We start from the raw sequence: 19,019 nt of genomic DNA on the forward strand, positions 1-19,019 counted from the left end.
GGACGGGAGTAACCAATAGAGATAATATTGGTTGTGTTATTAGGCTTTGGATCCATATACGGGGCATCGTGTTGTTGATTTCAGTTTGCGAACATTCCAGGATTTTACAAGTTACTGATATAATCTAGAAAAAAATTTGAGTTATTCATTAAAGATTTGTCTACAAATTCCTAATATTTTGGGTTTTGTTTGCAGGGAGCGGGTGTCAGTATTGAACTAAACCAGACATTTTGTTTATCGCTTATAGAAATGCTTAAACGACAATCCCAAGGGCCTGTTAATAACATCGGATAAAGTTATTGATAGGAATTAGACATCAACGTTCAATATGGTTACCTTTCATGTATAATTTGATTAATTTTTTGCAAGATGGATCATGTTCGCAGTAATATTCTGCACGCATTTCGTTTCAATTGATGAGTCGTAACTTATATATTTTTGGAGAGTTAAATAAGGTTACTGGTGTGGCGCCAGAATACAATGGCTCCAGTTACAAGAAATGCAAGAGGTTGCGTAGACCACATTACTTTTATCAATATTATATCCAAGGATAAGACGTGGTTATTTGGAAGAAGAATTAAATTCTTCATTCAACTGCTGGAAGTACGAGGGTGCAATTGAAACTGAACATAGTAATTTAGCCAGTGGAGATTTAACATTTTTTTTGTAAAAGACAGACATTGCAATATGTACAGATGCAATGCAAATTACCAATTAATTTGGTGACTTATGATAACATAAGTAGTATTTCACTATATTTGGTAATCCGGAGATAAAGTCTAACATACTTTGGGTATTGATTTCAGTGTTCAGTTTATTAAACTTTGATTCTTCAGTGAGTGGATACCTTACCATTTGGATAGTAGAATATATGTTTTTTAGTACCATTGTATGAACATATGTGGAATATATGTTTCTTTATGTTTAATCATATTTCACATTTGATATACAATAATACCTTTGTGCATTTGTCAAACATATCCTCAGGCAGCTAGATAACCATCATATTTCACATTTGTTATACAATAATACCTTTGTGCATTTGTCAAACATATCCTTAGGCATCTACATAACCAACGTATTCATCCTCTTGGGAAAAGAAAATGAGTATCTTTTCTTATGTGCAGATCAAGAGCATACTACTATAGAGGAAAGCATTTTCTAACTTAATGGATCAGATTATGTCGACACTCTCTAGCAAAAAAAGGTAGGCTTTTGCCTTTTTCTTTTTCTATCTCTACAAAGTGTACACTTCATAGTGCACACATTTATATATCCGTGGATTTCTGTTGGGAACTTCCTGGAAAGAAATGCATGAAAAATGACATACAAGTCATTAAAATGATGTGATTGTGATTTATCCACCCAGTATATGTGAATAGCTAAATGTCTTTACATGCCGTGTTGGTCCGAACTTGAAAAATTCAACCATAAATTTTTGATGGAGAAAATTCTTAAAAATATTTATGAAAAAGCAGTTTTTGATAAAGTGTCAATGTGTATCAAGTATCCTATTATATTTCTGTATGTAAACAAGTCTGCACCTACGCTTTTTCTCTTATAAGAATAGTTCAGCGATGTATGATTTTATAGTGCAGTTCAAATTAGTTATAGAATGACCAAAAAAATTTCATTGAAGATTTGATAGTTTAGTGATTTTTTTTTCAAGTGCATCTCAGGTATGTTTCATTGTAGCATGTCGCATAACGGGATAATGGAGGTATGCATTTTTTGGTTTCTTAGTCTTGACAGTGCCATTTTAGTTTGAAGTTTCTGGATATGAGGAAGTTATATTTTCTCAAATGTGTGAGCTAATTTTTATATCTTAATGTAATGCAAAACGTATGTGCAATATATACATGTTTCCTTGATTTATTTATATTATTGGTGGTGGATTGACTAATTGAATGACTAACTTTTGGAAAAAAATCAGGGAGGAATTAAGAAAATAGCTTCTTACTCGAGATACCAAGTGATATTGAATCCCTGCAGTACAAAACTGCATGTACAAAGCAAAAACAAATAAAATAGTGAACTCTATTTCTTTAGTTCTTTTTGTTTAGGGAATGCTTAAATATTTTCTTCTTTGTTTCTATCATGTGGGATAGTTAATTAGTACTCACTCCAGATAAACTGCCTATATGGGGTGTTTGTTTTTATCATTTTTTATTTGATTTGTAAAGAGGTTCAGTTAGTTAAATTTTTCTTGATATGATGCATCAATTATCCTACATACTGTTCGAGCTACAAGCTTCGTTGAAAATTTGAGAAGGGCAGTGGATTTGTGAGAAACAACCAGCCGGGAGCAACAATCATAATCAGAATTGGTAGAATTCTCTTTCATAGCAATTATCACTCAATATAAGAACCAAGTATGATGCGCACACATCATAAAATTATAAACCCTCCTGATTGAATATGGAACCCATTTTTGGCGGAGCTGTTCCTAAGATTGTAGATGATTTCTACCAACTGAAAAAATACTACCATGTGATTTTTCTGAAAAGATAGATCCAGAATCATTTAAATTCCTCCAGATACCAAATTATATGCAGAGAGTTTAAAATTCAAAAGATCAAGAAGAACCGAATAGTAGGTGGTGTTTCTTACATATGGAGTGGTGTACTATGGTAGATTTTTTTCTTTTTGTAAAAGGTGGCTTCGGACAGAGTTTAGGAGAGAAGCACTTTTTTGAGGGTATAATATATACTAGGGGTTGGCAAACCACTGTTAAACCTTTCAAGAATCTATCCTTGAATCTAAGGGATGAAAGGCAGAAAGATTTAATTTGTGCACTTTCGGAAATGAATTAATTTTAGATATGAAATGAGTAATTTATTCACTGGCGAGATGGTTGACATGAATGGCTTGGGGAAACTTCGAAATTGTGATCTTTTGTATTCCCTTATCTAAAAAACAGGGAAAATAACCAAAGCGAAATCCCAAAGAATTCTATGAACGCAATGTGGATCAACATAAATAAGGTACAATGTCATATTTAAGCGACAAAACCCGGTACAACTTAGGGAGAAATACAACAGGTGTAGACATCAGTTGATAAGTTTTCGGGCCACAATTCGTACGATATTAAAAATTAGGCAACGTAAAGGCCCGTGCCGTTACGGCACATGTTAAGGTATAGTATTATTACATAATTAACTAATATGAATCCTAACAATCTAAGCTCCAAGCAGCGCACTGCTACATTAGTTGAACAGGTTGTCATGCTATCCTACTAGCGAGCCTCATGAGGAACAAAGCCGAGGGGGCCGAAGCGGATAGTGTGGCTAATGTCTTCGCAAGGGGGGCAAACTAACTCTACCGTCCATGTCAAACTCCGTAATATTGCGCCATCATAGACTCGAACGTGGGACCTCCTGGAGCGCATAAAATCTTTTGTGGAACGGGGATGACTATTATTATTAATATTATTATGAAAGGGGGCCAGAAGGCTTTTATTAAGCAAAACCAAGAGTCAAATTACAAAGATTTGGCAGGGAGACGCGCAACAAGTTGCGACCCAATGCCTTTTTGGATAATAATACCAAGCCTATGAAATAAAGAACTGCCTAAATTGTTGTTGACATCGTGAGTAGACATGCAATTCTTCAATATCTTAAAAAAGTCTATAGTGTCTTCACATAGTTCTCCCAAAGTCGAAAAATCCAAAACACCAAAACTATACCCATGTGCTGAACATAAATCTGCGTATTTGGTAAGATTTCTGGTAATTGCAGCAGAAATGGCATGGCCCGGTGTGAAACTACGTTTCTCACCCTTGGAGAATGGCGAGACACCGGTAACGTCAAAGCATATATCCCTATCGTTAACCCAATTGTAAACCATAATGTCAGATGGTTTGAGCGGGGTACCTCCGCTAGATGCATGACCAATTGAAGCTTCTTTCCTTGCTGCCACACCGACTTTATAGCATAATTCTGCCAGAATATCTCAAACCATGTCATGGCGGTATTTCAGGCCAACTTCACTAGCACAGTGAATAGCATGATCTCCAAAATGATCCATAACAATGCCATAATATTATTATAAATTAATCAATCTTAGACTATTAGTTCTTTTTTTGAATTATAAAGAGTATCATTACAAGAAACAAGTTGGAAGCCTAACAAGCTAAGCTCCTACAACGTACTACTACAACAGTAGAACAGGTTGTCGTGTTAGCCTACCAACGAGCCTCATTAGGAACCATCCAAGGAAGCCAAAGCGGATAGGGGGATGATTATGTCGCAAGAGGGAAAGCTAACACTACCTTCCATGTTAAATTCTGCAATATTACGGCATCGGGGACTCAAACCTAGGATCTCCTGGAGCACATGAAACCTTTGAGGAATGGGGATAACCAGCTGAGCTAGTACCCGTTATTATTATTATTATTACAAAAAATAATAATATATAAACAATCAATCAAGGATAATTGTTTGTCGCATAATACAAGGTTAAAATAGGGAATCAATTAACTAAAATGTGGTGGGTCTATAACATCTGCTTGCACTGTTCTTTTTTCATTCAAAGCAAAATTTTATTGAGAGTACTTAATCCATTACAACTTGAAGATCCTCGATGACTCAACTAGAGATAATCACTTGGAAAATTATCATAGAATTCAAAATTTAAATTGAGTTATGCTTGCAATACTATATTTTATTACTTTCTCACAACCCATGGAGATAACTCAATTTACAACATCCATTAAAGGCAAGCATTTTAATTGTTCCACCTCAAGGTCAGGTACGAAGACATCCTCGAAGTATCATCCTTTCAGACCATAACAAGCTCCCATAAAATCATGAATGATTAGACATATTCCTCCCTTCTAAATTCCCTAACAAAAGAAGCACCAATATTAATCTTATTGAAATTTATATCAAAAGGTTCCCACTTATGCACCTAAAAACTAAGGTTAACATCTTTAGGAATATTCACATTCATAGCATGAATGCATTTGTTATTAAGTTCCAAAATCCTTGCAATGGTCATAATACTGTTGTTTTTTATATTCTGGAAAATGATAACACATCTATCTTTCCATACCTGGTTATCAAGACTATACCAGAATTATGTTGATAATAAATCCCTATGGAAAACCAACTCACAATCCGGATATGAAAATACTGATGGTTATTAATAACATTTATAGTATTGATATTCACACCTAGCCAGACAGATCCAACATAAGGACACTCCAAAAATAAATGTTCAATAATTTCTACACCATGATCACACAGACTACAATGGACTTTTATGTCTAATTTATGCCTAGCAAGTTTATCTCTAGTTGGAATAATATTTGTAAGACATTTCCAAGCAAATAATATGGTATGTGAGGAAGCTATTCTTCAAAGCAACTTCCAAACAGAGGTTCGAACATATTGTAGATGGGGACCATTAATAGTGTTATGATTGTTTAGAGAATTATGAGCGCACTTAACAAAAAAAACACCCCCTTTCTATCTAGAAGCGAAATGAGAGTACCCTCACCAATCTCGGTACAGTCATAAACAAGATTTTAGTAGCGGAGTCTTCCGAAAAGAGATTTTTAACAATAGCAACGCTCCATACAAACCTGTGGTTGGCTCTGGCGGGTAATGGAGACCAATAACCTAACAGTCCAAACATAGTTTAACCTTTGTACCACATCTAACAACCCAACAATAGTTATCTTTAACAATTTCAATACCCTAAAAATTCTTTTCCAAATCCATGAACTTTTTGCATTGAAAGTTTTTTTAGTGCAGAAAATTGTCATCTTTTGAGTACTTGGGTTTTAACACTTGAGCACTTAAATCATCAGACCTAGTACATACTTTCCAATTAGGATTGCTTATTAAGGCTTTATTGAAAACCTCAATATTTCTAAAAGCAAGGCCACCTAGAGCCTCAGGGATACATATATACTACTCCAAGAAATAAAATTGATACTTCTGCCACCTTTGTGGCCCCACCGAAAACTTCTTTGGAGGGAATTCAACTTAGTCATAAGGGTCGTGGATATATCGATACATCCCATAAGATGCATTGGAGAGAGTTGAGGAAAAATTTCACCAATGTTGTTCTACCTGCCTGATTCAAAGTTGTGTTAGCCCGATTTTTAAACCTAACCTCAAAAGATTAATCTGTAGATCAAAATATTTCATCTTAGAATGACCTAGAAGAAGTAGCACACCTAGATACTCTCAGAATCCTTGACAATTATCATGTTCAACGCCTTATCTAAATCAGCACAAGCCCCAAAACTAAGATTGTTACTGATAGAAATACAAGATTTATTAAAGTTAAATAACTGACCTGAATGCATGGCAAAAATATTCAGAATATCAAGAATTCCAGAATTTTTTTGCATATCGGCCTTTGCGAACTATGCAGATAAGTTATAGAGGGAGCTCTTATAGAAGCTTTCCCATGTGAAATGACACCATTAGTTTCAACAGACAAGAAACTTTTAGAGAGGAACTTCATCGAAGAGGTAAGGGGACAAAGGGTCCCCTTGTCTCAGGCCGCTATTAGGAAAATATCGATGGCCTTGAGAGCCATTAAGAATAACACTAACATTAGTAGCAAAAATGGATTAATATGTCAAATTACAAAAATTATCTTTAAAACGTTCATAAGAAAAAGTCATTCGAGTCCGTCAAAATCCTTTGAAAAACAAGTTTCAAAGCCATAGTGCCACTAAATCCTACTTACAACATGTTTGGTTGGAGGGAGTGGAATTGTGCTCCCGAAAAAATGATTTCATTCCCGTGTTTGGTAAATAATAATAAATAAGTAATAGGAATATGATTCATAAAAATTAAGGGAATTAAAAACCCATGGGATGGTAGGTTTAGGATCCCCCATCAGGGAATATGATTATTGGAAATGAAACTCCCTTTCCACCATCCAAACATATCGTTAGGTAGTATCTAATATTCGGCCCAAAATTGAAGTGTTTTTCGAGATAAGTAACTTCAAAAAAAATTACCAAATACTTTTTTCCTTTAAAATTTGTCGCAAGTTTGTTACTAAATGCTTCTGTGGGAGTAAAAACAATTTCAAAATAGGCTTAAGCTTAAGATAAATAGCTTGTTATAGGGGCGGCATGTTTTATTAGAGGGGCGGCAATGTGATAGTAATGTCCCTTTAGCTGGTTAGGGATGTCCTAAAGGGGATGTAAATCGACTAGATTACCCTCCCCATTTTTTAACCTAAATCAAAACTAAATTGAAAATTTGTTTTTTTTCTTCTTCTCTTATCCTCCTCCCATAAACCGTAACCTCCATTAAAACTCAAAATTTCATCGCCTTTGATTAATCGACGATTCAAAAATTAATCAAGTATAGTGTAATGACTTATATGAAGTATGTTTTGAAAACCCAATTAGGGTTTAGTTTATTTTGTTCGATTTAAGTTTAATTTCTATCAAAAATTAGGGTTTTAGATGAAAATTGAAATTGAAGTTTCTGGGTTTATGTGAGTTACGATTGATTTTAACTCTATTACGAACTGTAACTGGAGATTTTGATGTTGTTACGGTTGGTAATAGTTCAACTACCAACCATATGTTCTTATATCTGAGAATTTTCTTCAGTTACGGTTGATAACCATTTTAGTTTACGAACCGTAACTAAGTTACGGTTCATATAGAGCATTTGGTTACCAACCGTAACTTAGTTACGGTTCGTAAACTAAAATGGTTATCAACCGTGCATTTGGTTACCAACCGTAACTCAGTTACGGTTGGTATCGAGCATTTGGTTACCAACCGTAACTCAGTTACGGTTCGTATCGAGCATTTAGTTACTAACCGTAACTGGTTTTACGATTGGTTTTTCTTCAAATTTAACCAGTTATGGTTGGTAGTTCATCTTTTATGAACCGTAACTAAGATTTACGGTTGGTTACGAGCAAAATTCCAACCGTAATTAACTCTGAAAATATAAAAATAATGGATTTTTTTTAACTCTAAAATCTGATTTTGTTTTGATTTAGAGTTAGTTGAAGTGAAACTTAATCATTAACACTAAACTAAATTATCAACACTAAACTATGTAAGGGTTAATTTGTCATTTCCAGTTTTTATGGATAAGGGGCACTTGAATTATCATGTAATGACCTTTTTTGTCCTATTACAATGCCTCCCCTCTAATAAACCATGTCGCCCCTATAACAAGCTTGTAAGAGAAAATAGGATACATAAATACATAAACATAGTCACACACAACCATTTTGACTAAAAAATTTGTTACAAAAGCACAAATACATCAAAGAAGATCGACTACTTGATAAACAAAAAGATTTTAATAACTTAAACCAACAAATCTCACTCTGGCGATTGATTAAGAAGCAAACTCAATTTCAATACCTTCAATTGAAACAACTTCGGTTCCTCTTCCTGAATCCTTTGGTATTATCGTGACAAGAACCCCTTTATCATCTTCAACATCTAAATCTTCAAGAATATCAGTTATTCCTAACTTCAGACGAGTCTTTATTTTCTTCTCTTTCCTTCCATGTTTATGTGGAACATTCGTGAAACTACCAGCAAATTCACTTGAACCGGGACCAACTCCGTGTTCATCATTGATAAAAACATCGAATTTCAAAAGAGCACCTCTGTCGAGCTCAATTCCACTTATAATCAATACCTCTTCTTTATCTTTTTTGCTTCAGGATTTTGTCTTTGGCCTTTTAACCAAAATTTGAATTGTCTTATCAAGTAATACAATAGGGAATTCTGGTGTGCCCGCGGCTTTCTTTTTGGCTATTTTCTTTTCGACATTCCTTGCCTTAGGTGTGGCTGGTTTTGTTCGCAACCATGGAATTTCCACATCTTGGTACTTATACCTTAGATTCTCTTGTTCCAAACAGTCTTTAATCTACATGTACAATTGATCATTAGCAACATAGTTTCACTTGCAGGAATCAAGACTTCAGTGCATTTTTTCTTCTTTGTTGAAAGAATTTTAACAAGTAGCCTAATAGTTTATATTTTCTAGCAATTCAACAGGTAAAAAATAATTATGGATTGATTCGATGAGGTACTATGTAGTTTGAAATGGGATAAAACTCACAAATATATAATATCAATTTTGGCAATGTTTTTATCATCGTTGGTTTAATTATCTTTTTTGTTATATCACGTCAATTATCAATTTTGCCAACCTTTTTATCATCGTCGGTTTAGTATTTATTTTGTTGTTGTAGCACCTTGACTATCAATAAGATAAAAAATAATTATAATGTGATTCTACCACCCATCAATTTTGTTCAACACGTTATCCAATTGCATGTTAGTAAGTTACTAGATAATCGAGTCCATTGTGGCAGTGAACCGAAAGTTTGAACGAATTCGATGAACTAATTGTACATAAAATATGAATCTTTTTGTTTGCGATTTTTATCAATTTCTTGCTTTAAAAAAATAAAAATCAATGACGGGTAAAAGCGTTCCTAACTGATTTTGTGTTGCAATATGGGTCCACAGCTTTTAAATTGTTTTACTCCAACGTTTTGCACTTTCGTTTTAATGTGAAGAAATTGAAGATGAAATTGATCAATCTTAATTGATTTTTTGGAGCTTAATAATAGGTTGGGACTGAAAATCTTTGATTATCATATTAAATCCGAAAACAAATGAAAAAACAGAAAATAATTTTTGGTTACACCATGTTTTTTTCTATTTGTTTTAACTTGAAGCAATTGAAGACCGATTCTATTTCGTATATTGAGTTGATGCATTTCAACGATAGTTGATGAGCAGAAATCTTAGATTATCAGATAATTTTAAAAAATAATGATCAATTTCAAAAATAAAATGTGGCTAAAAGCGTCTCTGGCACATATCTGGTGGTCACCCTGTAGGGGGGTTTCCGGTCGCCCAATTATTATTATTGAATCTACGTTGTCATCTCATGGAAGGACTTCCTTCAGTCGCCAAATTATTATTATTAATATTAATCTAGTAGCAATCTTATAGAAGGACTTCCTTCAAACATCCAAATATTATTAAAACAGAAAGAAACCGGGGTATTAAACGTACCTTAACTCTCGCGAGTTGCTTATTCTCGTCATAGAAAAGAAAAGCAGCATTCAAGAAATCAGGATCAGTGAAATCCTGTCGGTTTCCTCCTAGACCTTTCCATAGAGTCCACATCCGATCACAGTTCGAGTGATGAGCGAAAAAAATTGGATCCCTCGCTGCAGAATAGAAATTGCCCATGTTTTCAACGTTAGGTTGTGACCTATCACCGCAAAAAAATGAACCGGACCATGTGGAACATTTTCAAGTGTTCCAGCACCAGGATTTGCTACATCGCCGGCTCGATATGGAGATCCTAGGAATAGTGTTGCCGTCTTTGCACCAGATACCATTTGACGATACATGGTGGTGAGATTACTAGTATATTGCTGTTGTGCAGGGAGATTAGAATCCACAAGATTGTAGTTGAGATCGAGTAGATATGGTGGTTGATGTTTAGCATCACGAAGCTTGTCGTAAAGAGATGAATCTGGATTGGCGAACATAGATGGCATTTGCATACCTGCAGGAGCATCCCAATTCCAAAAAGGTAAAGCAAAAGTTGGATCACCAATTAAACTACCCAAGATTTTCTCATGGAAGTAAACATAATATCTGTGGAAAAGAAAGAAAAGCCATGAGCCATGAACTTGAATTTCCATTTTGGGGAAACCAGATGCAGCTTGATCATAAGCACCGTCACAATACGCGCAGTGCACGTTGGCTTGCTGTTTAAAACTACGTGGATCGTCATCAGGAAGAGCTTTCATGAGTTCATAGGCTTTGTTATATTTAGCAATGTACTCGTCATCAACTAAATGAGCAGCTGGACGTACCCTACAAGGAGTAGAAGAAGATGGTAATTCAAAGTCTATAATTTTTGTGCCCGGTGGTGGACAACAATTTATCGGCACCGCACCAGCTGGAAGATTTGCTGGACCACATTTTGACAGATCGGGTGGAGCTATTGGAGCTGCCATAGCCAATCGGTCAGCCCCAAACCCAGCTGTTGCCGCACCATATAAACCTCCCATACCAAGAAGCATATTTCTTCCATCAACGAAACTACTATTTTCTTTATCATGGTTGTCTTGATCTTTATTGGCTCTACAAAGGATACTCCTCCTATGTTTCTGTTTCCTAACCACAGAAATTTGTGTTTTCTGTTGAGAGGTACTAGGGCATGCAGATGGAGACCTAGATGAAGCATTGGAAATGGAGTTTAGTGAAGAAAGAGAAGCCATGGTTAGGTTTGAATATTGAAGAACCGGACATATGTATTTATAGTCCAAAGACTCCAAACTGGATGAAAGGGTCCGAATATTAGTGCCGTGTAGTTGTTCCAGGTTTTCGATCGTGGATAGTATAAATAAATCTCCTACCCATTAGCCGCCTCTACGTTTACCAAAACCAATAATACCAATACGGCTAATGCAGACATGTAAACTAATACAGGAAATAGATCATCCAGATAGAAAATCAAAAACAAATAACAAATAAACACGAGATGGATGATTATAATAAGTATTTAGATTAGCCGCCTCCTTTTTTTTTTTTTTTTTTTTTTTTTTTTTTTTTTTTTGGAAAGTTAAAATGTCATAGAAAGAAACTAACTTAGGGAGTTAGTAACCCTTGCATCGCAATGAGTAGAGCCATCTAGTACCGGCCATATTGGGGGTACCCTGATATTAGATTTATCTATTTCTATAGCATATTGAATACAAGAAGGAGGGTGTGTACTCCAGCTGATAGTAGTTCTGAACATTCTAGCCTCCTTGGCTAGTATGTCAGCTGCATTGTTTGCAGTTCTAGGAACAAAATGGAAGTCTTTAAAGTTATTACAAAAAGAGAATTCATATTTCACTTCGTCCATGATAGATTTGTTTTGCCAAGCCATTTGAGATGGCTCTCCATTTATATAATCAAAAAGGTTCTTGCAGTCTTCTTCCACGCTGAAATCATAGAGATTTATAGTTCTTGCCCACTTAGCCGCCTGTAGAAAACCTAGAGCTTCCGCTTCTTCTGGGTCATTTGTTGATATTGGTCAGGCTCTTCCTTGTGTGAATTCACCTGTATCATTTCTACAAATTATAGCAAAGCCTGCTGGGATACTACTCGAGCTCCAAACAGCATCCAAATTTAGTTTATTATGGAGTGTTTCCAGAGATTTCCAGGTTTTGTTTTCTCTGTTTCCGATTACTTGATCTTTACTTTTAACTAAGAATTTCTCCTTGTGCCAAAAGGCTAGGTGTCTCTGGATCTCTAAAGCTACTTGCTCATGAGTCTGTTGTTGGTTGTCAAAAGCTCTATTGCATCTTTCCTTCCATATGAACCAAATTTTGGTCATTATTATCTCAACGGGGATCAAAGGATTTTCTTTTTCTAGCCATTCCTTAAAGACTTCCAAAAAAGTTGTAGTTCTAGCAAATTGTATATCTACATGATAAGGGTCAGTAGCCCATACAGATTTTGCAAAGTTGCAGTGTAAGAAAAGATGTTCTATTGTTTCAGGTTCATTGCAACCAAAAGAGAAAGAAGGTGAGATATCGCCTTTAAACCTAGACAGTTTAAAGTTAGTTGAAACAACATTCTGAAGACATTTCCAAGCAATTTTTTTTATCCTTTGAGATGTTTGTGTAGCCCAAAGTTTCTTCTAAAAGATATCAGGTTGTCCTAAATTATAATTATTTATGGTTTTTTCATTTAGCTTGTTGTACATAGACTTTACGGTGAACTTTCCCGATTTATTAAGAAGCCATCTCAGAGTATCTTCTCCTGCCAACCTAATTTTGCAGATTTTCTGAGCTATACCACTAGAAAATAAAGAATAGATTAAAGATTCATTCCACCTTTTTGTATTGATGTCTATTAGTTCCCTGACTAGAACTAAAGAAGAGTTATGAACAGTTTTGTAATTTGTAAGTTTTTCCGCCATTTCAGGTATCCAGTTATCCTCCCAAATGTTGACTTTCATTCCATTTCCTATTTCTCAAATACTATTTTGTTCTACTAAGATTATTCCTTTGTATATGCATTTCCAAATCCAAGAGCTAGAAGTAGGGATTTTTGCCCTAAAAGCAGAGTTTCTCTTGAAATACCTTGGTTTCAGTTGGGATACCCATAGAGCTTTTGGTTCTTTCATAATTCTCCATGCAAGCTTAGATATAAGAGCTAAATTGAACTTATGGGAATTCCTGAAACCCAGGCCTCCTTTACTAATTGGTTTGCACAGGCAAGAGTAAGATTTAGGGTAATAACCTTTGTAATTTGTTTCTTTCCCCCACCAGAAGTACCTTTGAATGGCATCTAATTTATTAGTTATCTTCTTGGGCAATATAAAACAACTCATTTTATAACTAGCCAAGTTAGCTAACATGGTTTTATTTAGTATCATCTTACTATATTGAGCTAAAAAATTTCCTATCCAGCCTTGTATTCTTTGTTCCATTTCTTCTATTATACTTTCAAAAAGTTTTATTTTGGTTTTATCTACAAATAGAGGTGTTCCTAGATAAGAGTCTTTTAGGTCAATGTGTTTGATTTTTAGGATTTTGCTAATCATCCTTTGGTATTTTGGCTGAAGTTTCTTACTAAAAAAGATACTAGATTTGTCAAAATTTATAAGCTGACCAGAGGCTCTGCTGAAGATCTCTATTATATTTAAAATTTTGTGGCATTCTTTCAGGTCAGCCCTAATAAATAATAAGCAATCATCAACAAAGAAAAGATGGGAGATGGGACTATTTTTAGGTGTTATCTTTATTCCATGAATTTCTCTATTTTCTTCTGCCACAATTAGACTCCTAGAAAATATTTTCATACAAATTATAAAAAGATAGGGTGATAAAGGATCACCCTGTCTGAGATCTCTAGTAAGACCATTTAACAAGACTGCTATAGAGGTTGTGGAAATGCAAGTCCTAATCAGATTACAAAAAGTTTGATCAAAACCAAAGGCCTTTAGAGATTTTATGAGAAAATCCCAATTGACTCTGTCAAAAGCCTTTGACACGTCAATTTTGATCCCCATCCCAGCATGCTTAATTTTATTTTTCTTAAAAGAATGAATAATTTCCTAGGACGAAATCTTCACCCATACCCATACACATAATCACAATATCATTCATAAGATTATGTCGATGTCTTAGATACGAAGTTCAAAATATAAGCGTTATACTTCGTATTGCAATTCCTTAATACTACGTCTATCTAGTAGAGTATAATCACTCACAGCTTCGTAGTTATGTTTTCAATATAGAACGACTTGAAAGATACGTTAGGAATGAAACAGTTCAAGTCAAAATATTACTAACCTCAACAGGAAGGATGATGTCGTCGATGTAGCTCTTTACTTCTTCACATTCTTCAAGTTTTCGTGTAATACTTGTATGTCTCGTATCCTAATAACTTTCTAGTTTAACTTATACGAAGTTGACTCTAGTAATAATCAAGCGACTCTTTAATTGAGTTTTGGTTCACTAAAATATGACAACCAACCTTGACATACCAATGCTTGGTGGGTTCAACCGAGCAATGCTCTAACAGATTCACGCATCCATAGGTAATATGTTACAGTGGTTGAAGGTGCAACATATTTACCACGTAAATGAAACTTGAGAAAATCCATGTATATAGATAATTAAAAATGCAGAGATTTTCTAAAACAAACTGCAAATAAGATGATCATACAAAAGTTGAAATTAAGGCCTACATAATTCTTGAATTCGTGAACTGTTACAACTAAATATAGATCAAGGTATGTGCCATTACAGCACGGGTTAAGCCCTAGTAAAGTTACATGACAAAAGAGAATCCTTAAACAATTATTTTAACATTAATTGACAGATTCATCATTTCATTAGAGATGGAAATTTCTAATTTTCAACAGTTCAGGTCTTGGAAATGTTTTATGTTCCACTGGAGGAAAATAAGGCGGCAAACATTTTATCTAAAATGGAAAGAACTAAAAATCTCAGCAAAGGATGGATTGACTTACCTCCTAATTACATAAGGTCTGAACTCCCGAAAGAGATAAAAAGCTTAACTTTATCTTGATTACTATATTTTTCGTATAAAATTATGTGTATAAGAGATGATCAAGGAAAATATGTGGGAGGCTTCTCCAAGTATATTTACAATAACGACAATAGCAAAGACAAAACTGCGGGCACTTAGAGAAGGTATCCGACTAGCTGTAAGTTAGGGATCTCCAAAATTGTGTTTGAATGATTCAAAGTATCTTGTTAATCCGTATAGGAAAAATTGTGGGACTCCTTAGTTTTTTTGCTAACTTATTTTCCAATATCGAGCTCTTACCTAATGTTTTTGTTTCTTTAGTTTATGCCCATTAGCACAGAGACGGTAATTTTGCAGTTGATCTTCTAGATAAAAATCTGCTAATGAAATGGTCAAGTTTACTTGGTTGTGTAGTCCTCGTAGTTTTTTGGTTGATGTTTTGAATCATGAATCCATGATGTAATGGGGAGGGTATTACCCAGGTTTGCAAGGCCCGCTAGTTCGTGTAATTGATTTGCATTTACCATAAAGAAAAATATATATGTGATTCCACTATTATGGTCAAGTTTATCTGGTAATTGATCTGCATTTACCGTATAACATCGTTTTGTGATGTTGATGAAATTGATCTTCAAATAATTCATATGAAACTTAGAGAAAAGTAGGATATGTAAACTCAAAAACACAAAAATGTATTTAAGACGTTGAATATAGGCCAAATGGGTCAAGGGACATATACACCTTGACCAATAAATTTATTACGACAACACACGCATACATCAAAGGAAAATAAATCAACTAATAAACATAGAAAACACAAACATCTTACGATCAATCAATCAAGATAGATCAATCAAACTCGATTTCGATACCTTCAATAGTAACAACCTCTTTCTCTCTTCCGGAATCTCTGGGCACTATCGTAACAAGAATATCATCATCATCTTCGGCGTCTAAATCTTCAAGAATATCAGTGATTCCTAACTTCAAACAAGTCTTGATTTTCTTGTCTTTCTTTCCATGTTTATGTGGCACATTAGTAAAACTGCCTGCAAATTCACTTGATTCGGGACCAACTTCGTCTTCATCATTGATAAAAACGTCGAATTTTACAAGAGCACCTCTTTCAAGCTCAATGCCGCTTATAATCAATATCTCTTCTTTATCTTCTTTTTCTTTCTTGCTTCTTGACTTTGTCTTAGGCCTTTTAACCAAAACTTGTACAGTCTTATCGAGTATTATTGGGAATTCAGTCGCGCCCATGGATTTTTTCTTTGCTACTTTCTTTTCCACCTTCCTTGCTTTAGGAGTTTTGGGTTTTTTTTGTACCCATGGAATTTCCACATCTTGATACTTATACCTTAGATTCTCTTGTTCCAAACAATCTTTGATCTACAAAGTATCAATGGATTATCAGCAACATTGTAATATATTTTTTTCATCTTTTACAAAAGTAAATTTTACTAATATATACGATGTAGGCTTATGCTTTGGTACAATCAGGCACTTTGGCAGGTAATTCTAACTTGACATGATGGTTTTTTTTTTTTACGTACGTGCATGTGATGAACATCATTTTCCTTTTATGAATTTACATTAGAAAGAAAAATCGCATTTTTGATTCTGGCTCTTATGGTTTGCTCTTTGGCTTTACGACTTTAGATGCAACATTTTAGTACGTACCACTAACTGGAACTAGATTATGCACTAATAATTGGTTCAAATTTCCAGCTCTAGTACTGAAATATGTGGAACAAAGAATAAAAGTATATTTCTAATTCAATTTTATAAGTAAAAATATTCAAGCAGCGGTTACGATTTAGTGTTCAACGTACCGTGACTCTAAGGAGCTGTTTTTTCTCATCATAGAAAAGAAAAGCAGCATTTAAGAAATCAGGATCAGTGAAATCCTTCCGGTTTCCTCCCAAACTTTTCCATATGGTCCACATCCGATCACAGTTTGAATGATGAGCGAAAAAGATTGGATCCCTAGCTGCAGAATAGAAATTACCCATGTTTTCAATATTAGGTTGGGTTCTATCTCCGGACCAAATATGAACTGGACCATGTGGAACATTCTCAAGTGTTCCTGCACCAGGATTCGCTGCTCCACCCGCTCGGTACGGGGATCCAAGGAAAAGTGTTGCTGTCTTTCCACCGGACACCACTTGGCGATACATGGTAGTAAGATTACTAGTATATTGTTGTGTAGCAGGGAGATTAGAATCGACAAGATTGTAATTAAGATCAAGTAGATAGGGTGGTTGATGTTTAGCGTCACGAAGTTTATCATAAAGAGAAGAACTTGGTTTTGCATACATAGAAGGCATTTTCATACCAGCAGGAGAATCCCAATTCCAGAAAGGCAAAGCAAAAGTTGGATCACCGATTAAACTGCCCAAGATTTTCTCATGGAAGTAAATATAATATCTATGGAATGGAAAGAACAACCATGAATTATGAACTTGAATTTCTAACTTAGGAAAACCAGCTAAAGCTTGATCGTAAGCACCATCACAATAAGCACAGTGGACATTAGCTTGTTGTTTAAAACTACGTGGATCGTCATCGGGTAGAGCTCTCATTAGTTCATAGGCTTTGTTATATTTCGCAATATAAGCCTCATCAACTAAATGAGCAGCTGGACGGATCCTAAGAGGAGTTGAAGAAGATGGTACTTGGAAGTCGACGATCTTTGTGTCTGGTGGTGGACAACAATTTATTGGTGTTGCCCCAGCCGGAAGATTTGCTGGACCACATTTTGATAAGTCGGGTGGAGCTATTGGAGCCGCCATAGCCATGCGGTCAGCACCAAACCCAGCTGTTGTCGCACCATATAAACCTCCTAGACCAAGAAGCATATTTCTTCTATCAATGAAGCTGGTAGTTTCTTTTTCACGATCATGATCATGATCTTTATTAGCTCTGCACTCGATCACCCTAACATGATTATGTTTGGGTTTACGGACCACAGATATCTGTGTTTTCTTTTGAGAGGAACTATGGCTTGCGGATAGGGACCTAGTTGAAGCAGCACTAGAAATGGAGTTAAGAGAAGAAAGAGAAGCCATGGGTTTGTTTGAAACTCTGAATATTGAAGAAGCTTACAGACTCTGTGTAGCTTTTTATAGATAAAAGGATTTGGGGTTTACTAGGAATATGTTTGTACTATTTTACTTTTCATGTTTTATTTTTCCTTTGATTCTACTAGCTACCACTTAAAACTTAGTCACGTTACGTTTGTCGGTCCGTAGTAACAAATGAATCTTTGTTTTTCTTTTTTTTTTTTATGTTTACTACTAATAAGCCAATAGTATATGACCATCTAGAACCGCTTGGCATCTGAAGTTTTCCCTTTCATGGAAGAATTTGATAGTCATCGATATTTTCTGCCCAATGTCGTTGATCGGTTGTAACTCGTGTTCACACCAGTCTAAAATATAATGCTTCAGAAAAGAAAAACCAAACTAAAATATAACAAGAAATACTTATATTTCTGATTTTTTTTATCCTTAACATACATGAAAAAAGTGATGATAAGATGTAATTTCAAAAAAAAAAAAAAAAAGAATTTATATCTAGCATTGTTTAATCTTGCTAGTATTAAACATGTTCTTCTTGGGGGACAACTTGTTAAGCACGCCAGGCTGTCTTACATTTTCAACGCCATTCTTCATAAATTCAAACCATAATAATTTTGAAACTAATATTGTGGTGATATATTTTTACAAAACTTTGCAATATTCTTATCAAAATTAGCACACTACAAGATATCAAATCTCATCATCCATCTTTTTTGTTTCAATCGCTCACTTTTAACGACAGGTTTTTAAAATGGTAGACGGTGATATTATACGTTTGTATACTAATTTGATATTATACGTTTTTATATGAAAAATATGTTACTAAAATATCAGCTTCAAATTCATTTGTTTTAGTTTTAAAAAAATATACAATGGAATCGAAAATCTGACATAATGTGAGA

General features: G+C 34.7%; 1 protein-coding gene and 1 pseudogene across 1 annotated transcript; both read right to left on the reverse strand.

Moving 5' to 3' along the window:
- Positions 1-8,279: 8,279 nt before the first annotated feature.
- LOC113287663 lies at positions 8,280-11,282 on the reverse strand (annotated as a pseudogene).
- A 4,421-nt stretch (positions 11,283-15,703) lies between these two features.
- On the reverse strand, positions 15,704-18,139 carry LOC113287664 (polyphenol oxidase, chloroplastic-like). Its single transcript, XM_026536480.1, has 2 exons — positions 16,870-18,139; positions 15,704-16,426 (listed from the first exon to the last, which is right to left on the reverse strand). The coding sequence occupies exons 1-2, from the start codon at positions 18,103-18,105 to the stop codon at positions 15,884-15,886; spliced, it is 1,779 nt and encodes a 592-aa protein (XP_026392265.1). The 5' UTR covers positions 18,106-18,139; the 3' UTR covers positions 15,704-15,883.
- Between the last annotated feature and the right edge of the window lie 880 nt (positions 18,140-19,019).

This window comes from Papaver somniferum, chromosome 6 (assembly GCF_003573695.1).
Source record: "Papaver somniferum cultivar HN1 chromosome 6, ASM357369v1, whole genome shotgun sequence".
Lineage (NCBI taxonomy): Eukaryota > Viridiplantae > Streptophyta > Magnoliopsida > Ranunculales > Papaveraceae > Papaver > Papaver somniferum.

Excerpts from the sequence above, each read along its gene's own strand:
- LOC113287664 (XM_026536480.1), bottom strand. The coding sequence starts at position 18,105 with ATGGCTTCTCTTTCTTCTCTTAACTCCATTTCTAGTGCTGCTTCAACT. Across the intron at positions 16,427-16,869 it reads AACAGCTCCTTAGAGTCACG|ATCAAAGATTGTTTGGAACA; the intron begins GTACGTTGAACA and ends GATACTTTGTAG.